General features: G+C 46.9%; 1 protein-coding gene across 1 annotated transcript in view; it reads left to right on the plus strand.

Moving 5' to 3' along the window:
• NECAB2 (N-terminal EF-hand calcium binding protein 2) overlaps positions 1–13,535 on the plus strand; it is a 66,765-nt gene that overhangs the window by 21,759 nt on the left and 31,471 nt on the right. Inside the window, exon 3 of the mRNA XM_032701403.1 lies at positions 10,327–10,435. Coding sequence (XP_032557294.1) covers positions 10,327–10,435 — 109 coding nt within the window. The remainder of the gene's footprint in view (positions 1–10,326; positions 10,436–13,535) is intronic.

Raw genomic sequence — 13,535 nt, forward strand, 5'->3', positions numbered from 1 at the left:
CTGATGAGTTGCAGCAGGACTGCTGAGGGAGCAGGGAGACCCTTCCCCAGGGCTGTGTTAGGAAACCGTCCCGTGCACTGGTCACCCCACTGGTTTGTGCATTTGTGGTTCTCAAACTGCAGCAGAGGGGTTTTTGTCTTCTTTTCATACTTAGGAACTCTGTCGGCTTGGTCAGGTTTGCTGTGGGAAAGTAAGCTAAAAATTGAGAGGCTGTTGTCAGTGTTCAGGGGAAGATATAAGGATTAAACTGAAACAAAACTTGAGATAGTTCAGGTCAGGGATTTTCAAAGGTTCCTTTGAAAACTTTCTTTGAGAAGAGAAGCAAGGTGACCCCATTTTCACCTGGAAAAAGAAGACCACAACAAACTTGCAGGCATTTTTCCAATGGCTTTGTCCTTCAAATACTTTTTTTTCCCTCTTAAATCTTAGATTTAGCCAAACTAGAGCAGGCTGGGCTGAACCCCAGAGCCCCCGGGTCAGTGGCTGTGATGCTGAGGACGGAAGGAACTGACTGGGAGATGCTGAGATGGGCGGGGGGGGTCAGGGGGTGCTTCACAGCAGGAGCCTTGAGCTGGCACACAACTCTCCCTCTGCCTTTTGTGCCGGCTCTGATGGGGCTTTGCTGCTTCTGCAGTTAGATGTGGGGAGGAGCAGAGGGAGCAGCTCTACCTTCTGCAGTGACCTACTTGTCAAACCAGCTCCGGGGGGGGGGGTTCTCACCGTGCAGCTCCATGCTGGGGTGACTCTTGTTCTTATTTTATTCATCATTTGTTTAAATTTATATTTTGTCATTCGTACTTTATTCTCTATTCTCTACAACGTGAGGCATCGCGGCAAAGGCAGCAAAGTATCTTATCTTTGCCCTCCCTTAACCAAAGAGCTTGATAAGAGTTCTGGGGGTTTTATAACCTACTTTGGAAACAGGCGAGCTAAAAAAAAATTAAGAGAAAAGTTATTAATGCTGCAGCTTTGTTAAAAGCAGAAGTCAGTGATTAGGGTTGTGCTTGTTTAATTCACCGGAGCAGGAAAACGTATTTAGGTTTTGTTTTTTCTTTGCAATCTTTTCAGAGCAGATGTGCCTTCTCTGCAAGACTGTTCTGTTCTGTGCCGCTCAGCCACTTTGCTGGAGCAAACAGATGAAAGAGTATGAAAAAGATCTGCATTGTTTGCCTTAGAGATGTTAAATATCTCTGACAGAGCTGAGGCAGCCATCCTGCCCTGGACAGATAGCTGGAGACACTGAGCACGGGGCTTACATTTTCACTGAGAAAGTAAATGGGAAATGCAGAAGCTTATTAAGTGGGAGCTTAAAAAACAAGAGCAACTGTGATGGATTGAGTGAGGTTTGGTTTGTCTGTGCTCCCTGGGCAGCCCTGGGGAGGCAGGACAGACAGCACCGGAGACCTCCAGGAGCATCCTGTGGGGAGGGACCACAGGCTCACATTTATCCTGGGTCCTAAAGCAAAGATTACCCCAAAAAAGTTGTTTCAGGAGGAGATTCAGCTGTTGGCAAAGGAGTTTCTCAGAGAGAGACCATCAAACATGAGCAGTAGTTCAGTTTAGAGCCTGAAACTTTTTTCAACAGAAATTTTGAGACCATTAAGTTTCAAGAAATGAAACATTTGTGTTGCAGGAGGTCACTGCTGTTGGCTTACACCTGCATTTCACGGTTCAGGGGTTAACATGAGGAAGCAAGTAATTAATTATTCAGTTTCTGCATTTGCTATTCAAGCACCTCTTGAGTCCTGGCACAAGGAGCTGGATGTCCTGTATGCTGCAAATGATAAAGCAGTAGGAAAACTTCCGAGAATGCAAATGAGGAATCTGCTTTTTGGGTTGGTTTAATTTGCTCTCTTCATCTCTGCACAGCTTGTTAGCTGAATGGAAAGCTGTTGGTGCTGCCAGTGCAATCTGGATATTGTTTCATGGGACTGCAGAAAGAGATGAGTTTGTAGCTCTCTAATCTGCCCTAATTTGCTGCTAATTTGTCAACAGTCAACAGCTCCAGTGGCCTCAGCATCTGAACAGCCCCGCTGCTGCTGCTGCCTGGGGCTGCTCTGAGTGAAAGGGCACCTTTAGCAGTGTTTTCATCCACTGTATTTCACTAAGCACGGAATAATGCTCATTTTACAAAGGCGGGGGGGGGGGGAATTCAGAGGGTAACTGTTGCAGTGACAGAACCCAGGTGAGTTTTCAGACTTGCCTGTGGCTGTGTCCCCACATGCCACCATCCCACAGGGACCCAGCACAGCCACTGCACCCTGGGGCTGCTTCTGGCTCTTGTACTAAATCCTTCAGCGAGGCTGAAATGCAGCTTCTGCTGGCAGAGATCAGGAAACCAAACCAGGTGTTGTAGTTCTATCCATGCAGTTTATTTAGCTGAGCAGTGTACTTCCCTGGGAAGGGCAGCAGCTGAAATGCTGCCCAGAGCTGCAGTCCAAGCTGTCCCTGGGAGAGGCTGGAGCTGTGGATGGCAGCTGTGATCCCACTTGGCAGCTCTGATCCCTGCTGGGCTGCCCCTGGAGGAGCTGGCAGAGCACAGGGCTCCATCCAGACCCGGTGTGGTGCTGCCAGCCCTGCCAAGAACAGCCCCAGCCCAGGGAGGTCCTGTCCCTGATGTGCCCTGGCCACACCAGGACCAGGCTTTTGGGAGGCAACACCATATGTTTTCATAAATGTTCCTTCTCTTGCTCAAACACCTGCCCCTTCCTCTCCTGGAAGCTGAGTGCTGGATGTAATGAGCTGAAAACGCTGCACACCCTGCCCTGCACTCTGAAATATTCATCTGCACTTGAAAAGAAGCAGGAGAGAAGGCTGGTTAATGAGGAGCAGAGGGGGATTGGGGATGTTTGGTGCCTGTTTCTGAGCTTTTCAAGGAATCTGGATTTAATAGGCTGTTGCAGAGCAAAGTGAGGGTGTACTGGAGTTGGGAGTGTTGGCTTCTGCTTCAGTTTGATTGAAACTTCCAGTAGATCATCCCAAGTTCACTTTTTTTTTTATGTTTATGCCAAAATTTAATGAGTAAGTTTGAAAACTTCAGTGCTGGCAGTCTGCCTGGAGCTGATAGTTCATGAATCTTTTGGCTGACATGTTCCCAGCTGGGACACGGTGCAAAACTCCACAGGTTGTCTTTTTTACTCTGTGTTCTCAGTTGCCCTCAGTCAGAATTGGAGACATTATTTGGCAGGGGAGGTTGGGATGATTCCCATGCCTTCCCTTCTTGCTCTTCCAGTGAAGTAACACCCAAACTTGGTGTTATGAGACCTCATCAGAGGGCTGCCTGGTTTGCTGCTCTTTTGGGAGTGCAAGGGCCCTGTGCAGACTCCAGAGTGTTTTAGGAGTGTGTGAGGTCACTGTGGTGTTTCCCCACGTGATTTAAGATGAAGAACTTGCCAAAGTTTTCTTCCTTCTTTCTTCGCTGTTTGCCCTGGACATGGGTCCACTGCTGATTTCCAGGGAGACTGAGAGCTGGGTGAGCTCCATGGTCTGGGTGTGCTGCTGGTCTCAGTGCTCTGAGCTGTTCCCTGAACTTGGTGGGTTACACAGAACATCCACCCTGTGCTCCAGCCCCAGAGCAGCTGTGCCCTTGTTGTGCTCCAGCAACTACCTGAGAGTATCAGCTGTGCTCTCCTGGTCTGTCCAGGTGCTGGCAGGAACTGGAGCTCCAGGGGCTGCTTTCCAGCAAAACAAAAGTTTTGGCTGCCCAGCTGGAGAGGGAAATGAAGTGAATCATAGATTGCTTTGGTTGGAAGAGACCTTAAAGCTCATCTAGTTCCAATCATCCTGCCACTAGACCAGTCTGCTTGAAGCCTTATCCAGCCTCACCCTGAACACTTCCAGGAACTGGGAGTGACCTGAAAAGCTTCAGAAGTGATATTTTGTCTTGTCCCTACAGAGGAACCCAGGTTTCCATCCTTGCTGCTGAAGGACAAGCACTGGTGTGTGTGACCTGTCCTCAGCCAGCCTGGACAGGGGGGATCTGGAACATGTTACCCATGGCAGCTTCTCTCAGGCTTTTTTTTTTTCAGATGTGGTGAATGTCACTTGGAGTTCAGGAAAGCCTGAGCTGCCTCAGATCCCATAATGTTCTTGTTGGAGACCTGAAAGAGAGCACACTCACACAGAGGTTTTTTCCATGGTTTTACATCTCTGCCCATCACCCCAAGGTTTCTGCCTCTCAGCATATCCACTGGGATGCATCTGGAGAAGCATCATGGCATGACAGGAGTAAGAGCCTTGCAACAGCTTGAGACCATGTGTGGTGTTTGATGTGCGTGTGGGGAATTGAAAACACTCTCCCAAATAAACCCACTGCTTTGCTTTGATGTGGCAGGGCTCAGGAGCAGATTTAAATATCTCTCTGTGATTCCCAGGCCACCTCTATTGTGCACACAAAGAAACACTTAACCTTGCAGGGAATTATGTGTAGCACTGCAGTTTGCTGATGCATAGAGATTAACTATTTTTTTGCATAGGGAAACAGCAGCTATACTATTTAATATTTAATATAAGTATCCAAATATCAGTTTTTCTCCTCCTGTTTATTTTATTGTATTTTTCCTGGTCTGTAGTAATTCCCATGCAGAATAGTTGTTTTTAGGGCACTGGAGGAGGCAGGTTCTCCTTGTGAGAATTTTGCCTTAAATGGAAGGAGGAAGTTTTGAAGTCAAGTTTTACAGCTTTGGGATGGTTGGAACACGGAGTGATCTCCTATTAATGACAAGCTGTGCTGTCTTTGTGTTTTACTTCTGCTTTAGATCAAACATTTAGAGAGGCTGTGAGTAGCTCGTGGGCTTTGACTGGGGATTTGGTAGTGGGGAGCTTGCTGATGTTTTTGAAATCATAGAATCATTAAGGTTGGAAAAGCCCTGTAAGATCAACTGCTACCCTGTGAGATGAACTGCACTGCCAAGCCCACCACTAAACCTTGTCCCCAAATGCCACATCTACACATCTTTTAAATACCTTCAGGGAGGGTGATTCCACCACTGTCCTGGGCTGTTTCAGTGTTAGACCACCCTTTCAGTGAAGAAACTTCTCCTAAAATCCAATATAAACCTCCCCTGGTGCAACTTGAGGCCATTTCAGGAGGGTGACTGAAGAAGGGGTCAGCACAAGGCTGCCTGGGAAACAATCAGAAATTTTGGGGATCGAGTGGAAGGCATCAAAGGTTGATGGTATTTAATCCTTTTCTCTCCACAGAATCTCCTCTAAAACAGAAATCCTACTTTTGTACGGATGTGTCTACAGCATCTTATATGTTGCATCTAAGAGTTCAAAAAGGAAAGGAAGGTGGGAAGTGTGGAGAGGGGAGATGCTGAAGACATTTAATGGAGAAGTAAGGAGATGTTCAGGATGGCAGGGAGGTGTGGGACTGGGTAACCATGGAGAGAGCAAGGCAGATGTTTGGCTACATGGAGAATCAAAGCCTTGGGGAGAGACAGTGAGGCTGTTTGGATGAGGAGGCTGCAAGCTCTGCTCAGGGTTCTGCTGCTTTGCTGTGGTGGCTTGGGCTTGTGTAATCACAGAGCACACAGTTAGACTGGGTAAATAAAACAAAGGTGCTAAAAAGCTATGGTTATTCCAAGTCAGTCATCCATTTAATAGTACCCAATATAAAAAGAGAGCCTGAGGTCAACTAAGATGAAAAATAACTGAGAGGCAGTGGCTGCTGTGGCTGGAACTAAGCTGGACTTGCTGACGGCTGCAACATCTTGGGAATGGAGAACTGGTAGGGGAGAGTGAAGGAACAGAGTATGTCCTTCTTCATATCATCAGTCTGCCTCAAGTTATCCATGCAGATCACTTGGTTTGTGCTGACCCTTGTGAAAACATCTGTGCTGGGCATTAGTTAAGTTTCAAAAAAAAAAAAAAAAAGAAGTGATTTTGGGGTTATTCTGTAATTTCTTTCACTAGAAAATGACTGTAATTGTAGTAATTTCCTTCTAATGATGTGTGTTACATCTCATTAGCAAAGCCATTTGCAGGGGCTCCATTCCAGTGGCAATGGCAGGGTCCTGGTATGGAGCCACCCCAACGTGGGCTGTGCTGCTCCTGCACAGCTTCTGCACAGCTCCTGCACAGCTCCCGTGGCTCTGCAGCTTCAGCCAGGTCTGGGGGTGAATCCCCAGGTGTGGGGGTGGATCCCCAGGTGTGGGGGTGAATCCCCAGGTGTGGGGGTGGATCCCCAGATCTGGAGGTGGATCCCCAGCCCTGCTTCCAGCTCAGTGCAGCTGCCCCCAGAGGAACCCTGTGTGACTGAAACCAAAGGGGTGGGTGGTTCTGTGCTGGCTGCTCGTGCCTGAGCGAGGGGTGAGGAGCTGGGGGTGACTTTGGGAGTGGGCTGGTGCTGCAGGGGACACAGCCCTCCTCTGCCCAGGGGAAGGGCTCAGCACAGAGCACATCTGTGCACCTGGAGGGAGTTTTTCCTAATAGTCCAGGACTGAAAACTCCAGCCCGTATCCACCTTGGTTTAAATGAATGAAGCTGCTCCCACAGCTTCCGGGGGGGCTGGATGGAGGGTCCAGGGGAGAAGCCAGTCCCTGTTCCCACTGGCTCGTGTATCTGTGCCCACACACACGCAAGAAAGAATAAAAAAATAGAGTTATCATTTTTATTCGCAGGCCACAATAAAATCCAATTCACTTACTCATAACTCTTGGACACTTGCACACTAAATGGAGCTTAAAGCATTTTAGAACTCACAGAGTAATAGGAGTAAGTAATGAAATATATTCGTAATATAGTGAGAAAATATATTCATAATATAGCCAGAAAATATACGAGCAGTCTCAGCCTCATGTAATTGAAAACAGATTTAGGAAACTTAGGCTCAGAACAGTGCCTTATTTTGTAGCTCCTTTAAGCTATTTGTATCACTGAGTGAATTTCCAGAGACTCAGCCATCAGATTTCCCATACTTTGGACGATTTATGAGCTCAGTTTGATTTTTCCCTGGGCTGTGTTAGCGGGTGAGAACAGCCTGATTGTGTGAGTTAGGAGGTGTAAAAGCCACCTCTGGACTCAGATTTTCATGATGGGAAATGGAGATATAATAACATCCCAGTTGGGGCTTTCTGATGTTCTCTCTTACGCCCTTCTCTCTTCAGTTAGTTTTAACTTTGCTGACTCTTGGGCTGGTAATTTGCTTTGGCCTTTGCCTGTGACTGAATTATTTTGAAAAGCTAGAGTAAAATGAGGATTGCTCTCAGGAAGAAATGATGGCAGGATAGCTGTGGCCTGATTATCTCTGTTCTCAGCCCATCAGTGCCAGTGGAGCTGATTTCTAGTTAGTGGCACTTGTCCTTGCTGCCAGCCAGGTGTTGAGCTCAAGTACTGGATTGAAAGGGGAGAGGGTGAGTCAGTGAAGGGATGTTGCCTGGCTTTTAGTGTGGTCATCCAGACAAAAAAGTCACAAATAGTTCTGTAGATCCAGATCCTAAAGATGGAAACTTTGTTTAGTGAGATTTGGTGTGGAATCTCAGTTTTTCTATTATCCTCCCTATCAAAAGGCAGTGAGCTGTGTGCATTTGGAGAATTTTGTATCTCTTGAGCCCAGGAGCTTTCAGCATAAAGATGGTTTCTGGAGGTCTTATCCATTCTCCACTGAGTGTAGATACTTGTGCTGTGAGGAAAAGCTGTGCCAGTCCTGATAAGGAGGCTCCTGGAGCACAGTGTCCCACCAGCCCTTATCACAGCAGGCCTGGCATCACTGATGTTGGGGCAGTCTGCTCTGCCCTGCATTTTTACAGTTTAATTTGAGCTGGCAAATCCCAGCCCAGTCCTCTTCCCCTTATCACCCAGGTTCCCTGAAGGCCTCCTTGCCTGCTGGGCTCCAGCCACAGCAGCTCCCAGGCCACTCCACAATTACAGATATGCAGCCCAAGGATTATCTCCTGGCTTGGGGAGGCTTTTGCTTTGTGTGTTTGCAGACAAGGATTCCAGTTTGTATTAAATAGCCATCAGCTTTAGGCTGACTGGTACTTTGTGGTGATGGTTGTTGGGGTATGAGAGCCCTGAGCACTGCTTATGTTTAAAATTGGTGCTTTTATTCAAATTCCAGCCAGGACTCAAGCAGTTCTGGTGGTCTCCAAACAAATAAAAATGAAATAAAAGTCACTGTCACTTCCACCTTCTGTAGATCCTTTGATCATCCTGTATTGCTCTGGGCTGCTAAATGCCAACAAAAATTCAGTGCATGTTGGTTTCCAGAGATCCAGCCTGTCGTGGTAGTTGGTAACTGCCACCCTGTTCTCTTTTGGGGCCGTGAGATGGGAGTTACAGCAATGTTTTGGCACAGATTTTAAACACTGACATTTCAGGGGCTGCAACAAAAATGTGTCCTAGAGCACATTACTCCACAAATAAAAAACCCAAAGCAAAACAAATCAAGCAAGAGTAAAATGAAAGAGAGAAGTTTTAAGATACAAATTAGATAAAGGAAAAAGGTTTTTTTTTTTTCCTTAAACTTAGAAACACCTTTGTGTCTTCCAGAGTTGAGAAAGCTGTAAATTTGGATCAAAGTACTCTCCTGAAAAAAAATCCACTTCACTTTACAGTTTCTCTTTCCCAGTAAGTTGATTTATGTGACTTTCCTAGGAATTTATTTCTGCCTGCCCTCTGTGTGGAAGGACAGTTTTGAGGTGAACAAGCACCGATTTAAGGTTTTTACAGGTAAAGTGTTCCATATATAAAGAAGTGTTTAGCCCCCATGGGATAGAAATGCTGTTACCCTTTGGATGTTGGTGCTTGAAGACATGTATTCATTGCCAGCCAGGATCAGAAGAAAGCAGAGATGGAGATGGGGGGTGTGGATGGAGCTCTTGCTCCAGACATGGTCTTTTTATCTTCTTGGGCAGGTGAATGTCACCACCCAGGTGGTGTCCAGGTGGCACTGCTGGATGCTCCAAGAAACAGGTCCTTGGTGAAGTACAGATACTTCAGTGTTCTGTAACCAGAAACAGCAAACCTGGACCTGTTTGCTGAGCTGGGCACTGCTGTTCTGCCCCCTGCCTGCTGCAGGGAAGTCACGTTTTGGGGAAGAAATGCACAAAAACAATACAGGCAGCTGGGCCCTGTCTGTAACCATTGTGGTGCTCTGGAAATAGTGCCCTCTTCACCCCGTGCTGCTGGAGACTTTGTTCTCTGGCTGTGTTCCTTCCATAATTGCCAATTAAATAGGCATCTTAGACTCAGTTCATCACCGGTCTGAATTTGTCTGGGTCAGCAAGGGAAGCTGGGTTAGCATTGGGCAATGCAGGGATGTTTTAGGAGCAGCAGACTTATGTACTTTGGGGAAGAAATACTGATGTGTACGTGGTGAGGTGGGTAATTTTGTCCTCCAGCGTCATTTTCTGAAAAAGAAATAACAGGGTTTACAATTGATTTGATTAAATAATAAATGATATATTTTCCTACTGCAAAGTAGGCAGCATTTCCAGCCTATGGCTCTTCTGTGGATATGAATGGAAAGACTTTAAATAATATGTGACCTGGGGTAGTTATTCTCTCCCAGGCACTGCTGCACACCAGAGCACAGTGCCAGCAGACTGAACAAGAAATCAGGGGTAAATTAAGGTTTCCTTAAAGTTTCTTTTGTCTCTCTCCTGTTGCTTTACTGCTGAACTTTCCAGGAGCTTTCTCCAGGCTTTCTCACATCCATCTGTGTGTCTGTCCATAGAGCACAGATCTGTCAGATTTATCAGTTTTTTTGGTTTTATCCAATTTTATCAGATTTATCCAGATTTATCAGTTAAGTGTAAGCCTTTGCCACCTTGTCAGCCAAAGTTGCAAAGAAGTCCTTATTATAGCCCCTTCATGGGTTTCTGTCCAGAGTGGGGAGACAGACTGTGAGAAGATGCAGGTGGATGGAGATGGCAGAAGGCACTGTGGGGTCTGTTTTAATTCCAGCCCAGGGCCATGTCCTATCTATTAGATGTCCCTTAATGAGTGTCCTGAAGCATTTGAACACAGAGGAGAAAAGATGCTCCATCATTTCTTAAATGTAAGGCAGTGTCAGGGTGCAGCTTGTCAGATTTTCCTCTTTAGGTTTGAGTCATGCTTTGAGTTAACAGCCCAATTAGTTGCCAGTGGCCAGTGCATCCATACCCAGGAGCATCTTTGTGTAGCCCTGGGTCTGCCAGAGCTGGGCAGACCTTCAGGTCCCACCCTGAGCCCAGTGAGCTCTGAACTGGTTGTGAGCCAGTTCTGCAGGGGCACTTGGAGATAATTTCGGTCTGAATCTTTAAATCTGAACGTAACTCTTGATTTTCAGTCCTGCCCCTCTCTTTGCTGGTTCCCTCATGTTGGCTGTGTTGCTGTTTGCAGACGATGGGAAGCTCTCACTGGAGGAGTTCCAGGCCTTTTTTTCTGATGGGACACTCAACGAAGAAGAACTTGAGAAGCTCTTTCACACCATTGACTCAGACAACACTAAGTAAGTCCCTCATGCTGATGCTCTCCCATCTCCCAGTGTCTCTGGACCATGGGGTGGGTGTACAGCAGCACTGCCTCTCTGGAGAGCTGAGCTCTGCACAGGCTGCAGGGCTGCAACTTGCTTTGCAAAACTTTGCAAACTCTCTGTTTCTGCTTGGTTTGTGTCTCATTGTGGCAACCTCCATGACTCCTTTTGTCTTTGTGGTTTGCTTTTTAGGCCATTTTCTTTAGTGCAACCTGATCCTTAACAGCATCTGAAATTATGCTTAGTTTTACCCACGGGGGCATTTAAATGTCTCTTGAACTTTTTCACTTTATCTAAAAGCTTTGCTGGGCTATAAAAGGCAATGGTGTGAATCTCTCTAAGCATAGTCCTATCCAGCTAATTTATTATTTGTGGTCTTGTCTCTGTGATGTCTCTGTATCTCCTGCACTTGGACCCTGCCTGCTTCACCTCCTATCCAAACTGTGCCCTGGGAAGCAGTGATCACTTTAGCACTTAGTAGAAGTGATTCTCTCTTCGAGGCAGGGTCAGCCCAAGCCCTGCAGCCCCTGCTGTGGGTGCTTTGTCTCTGCTCTGCTCCCACAGCCCGGGGTTGCTGCTCTGCACACACAGACCCTGGGCAGGGCAGGAGGGGCTGGACCAGGAGCAGCTCTGCCCTGTCAGCATCACAGCCACAGCAGCAGCAGGGAGAAGGGGGCAGAGGAGGCTCTAGGGGTGCTTTGATGTGACATGGCACCAAAGCTGAAGCCAAGGGTGGCACCTCCCTGCCCTCACTGAGAATCAGGAGTTTGGGGGCCGTGCTGAGCGATCAAACCCCACTGACAGACTGAGCTGGGGTTGGCAGCTGAGGTTCCCTCCCCTCTACCTGCCTTTGCCTTTGCCTTTGGTGGGGTCTGAGGTGTTTTTGAGCCCTGTGAAAGTGCTTTGCAGAGAGCAGCATAGCATCTTGCTGTTCTTGGCTGGAAGGAAAAGAAATGAGCTGAACCTCCTTCCAAGTTAAATCCTTGCATGAATTGGCACTTGCTTATTGATTTGGAAAGCAGAGACACCTACAGCAAATTCACCAGGTTGGGAAGGAAAATATTCCTTGTTTTTTTATCTGCAAGAGCTCTCTCATTCTCCAGAAAAGCTACTTCAGAGCAGGGCTTCCTTCTGAAAAAGTGTTTTTCACTGTGAAACGAGTGGTTTGCTTGACTGCAGCCTTGCCTCCAGTGCAGTCCTTCAGGTCATGTGTGTGCTCTTCACCCTGCTCTGCCTCCTGTTCCTGCACAGGGAATGGGGGGTCTGTGGGAGCTGGGCAGGAGGGGAGCTGTCTCCAGCATGCCCAGGGGCTGGGGTGGCAGTTCTGAGTGCTGCTGCCACTGAGTAGAGGAGTGGAGAGCAACTTTGGGTTTTCCATTTTACAGGGGAACATAGGAACAATATTAACTTTATCTTTCCCAAAGGCTGTTGGAATTACAGTTATTTGCTATTTGATAGAAGTTTGTTTAGTTTTAAGGCTGGTTTTTGGTATTCCATTTTGTGTCTCTGTTTTTCTCATAGTGGCCATCATGTTTGTTTAGTGTGCAAACCAAAGTTTGCTATTGAGATTACATTACAGCTAGAGTAGAAAATGATGAAAATTATGTTCCTGCTTATTATTAGTAATTGCTGTTACCAGCCAATTACAAAATGTTGATTCAATTTCCTGGAGTATTTTTAGAAGCAGCAAACTGCCTTGCTGGAGTGGATAAAATGAATGTCTGTACCAGTTTTGTGGCTTGGATTAGCTGGGGAGAGAGTGGAAAAAAGCTGGGCAGTGGAGTGGGAAGATGAGGTGGGTCAGGGGTGGAGGAGCAGCTGTGCTGCTGTGGAGCTGTGACTGGAGCAGTGGGGGCTTCTGTCCTGGGCAATCCAGGCCCCAGGGAAACAACCAGTTGGCAGCAAGGTGCAGTTGAGAGGATGCTGAACTGAAAAAAACATTCCAAAATAACCCAGGGGCATTAATGAGTTCCTTCCTTTCTCCTTGACTGCCTGGGAAGTGTCTGTGGGAGGTTAATGGTGTGGTGAGCATGAGTTCCAAACATCCAGCCTAGGTTTTTTACCAGGTGTCTTCGTGCAGGAACTGTGCTGTGAGTCCCATCATTACCAGTTGTTTCATCTGGCAGTAGGAGCATGCTAAATGTGTCATGTGTTTCTCTTGGGTGTTTTGGCAAAATGATATTCACAAACCTGCTGTTCCTGACAAACAATGACCAAGTAGCATTTTTCTCTCCGTTGCTCACACCCTCTCCCCTCCTTCCCTCCCCCCAGCTGAAGCAGGAGGCAAAACCAAGAGGTTGCTGGGTGATTTTTCACCGTTGGTTTTAGCTGTTGTTTCAGGAGGTTTCAACAGTGCTTTATGGAGAGCTGCCTGAAGATTATTGGGGAGGTAATGATATGTTACTATTAACAACAACACTACTGGAATTGCACAAATAATGTGCAATATCTATGCATAAGGATGTATGGCCACACATAATTAAATATATACATTTGGTTTAGTGGCAGAATGGGGCTTTAAAACATTAGATTAATGTTTACCTGGGAAATCCTGTTATATTTGCAGAGTTATCTTATTTTCCCTAACAAGATGTATCAATTTTAAAAGGGAAAAGTCATTGCAAATGTAAAGTCAAACAAGTTTTATGTTCATGAATGAAGAGGTGAAGCTCTTTACGATGTTACCATGACACTGGACAAAGCTTGCTTTGTCTGACCCACAGCTCCCACCCTCTGCCAGCTGCCTGGGCTGGCACTCACACTCTGCATGCCCTGGGAAGGAAGAAGCACTTCCCAGCCCCTGGGAAAGCAGGGAGAGGTCGGATGTGATGGTTGACTGAACAAATGTAGTCCTTGCAGGGGATTTTGAAAATCCCTTTTCTGTCTTGTACATTTTTCAGAGCTGCAGAGCACAGCCCTGTGGGGAGGGATCTGCTCAGTGGAGCAGGGCTGCTGCCAGGAGCTGCACAGCTCCATTCAGGGGGAGCCAAGGCCGTGGCACCAGCATTCTGCTGCTCTGCCTTTGTTATCTCTCCTCAGGCTCACAGCTCTTCCTTTAATGGCTCTATTGTCCCCT

The sequence above is a fragment of the Chiroxiphia lanceolata genome, chromosome 13 (genome assembly GCF_009829145.1).
Source record: "Chiroxiphia lanceolata isolate bChiLan1 chromosome 13, bChiLan1.pri, whole genome shotgun sequence".
In the NCBI taxonomy this organism is placed as follows: Eukaryota; Metazoa; Chordata; class Aves; order Passeriformes; family Pipridae; genus Chiroxiphia; species Chiroxiphia lanceolata.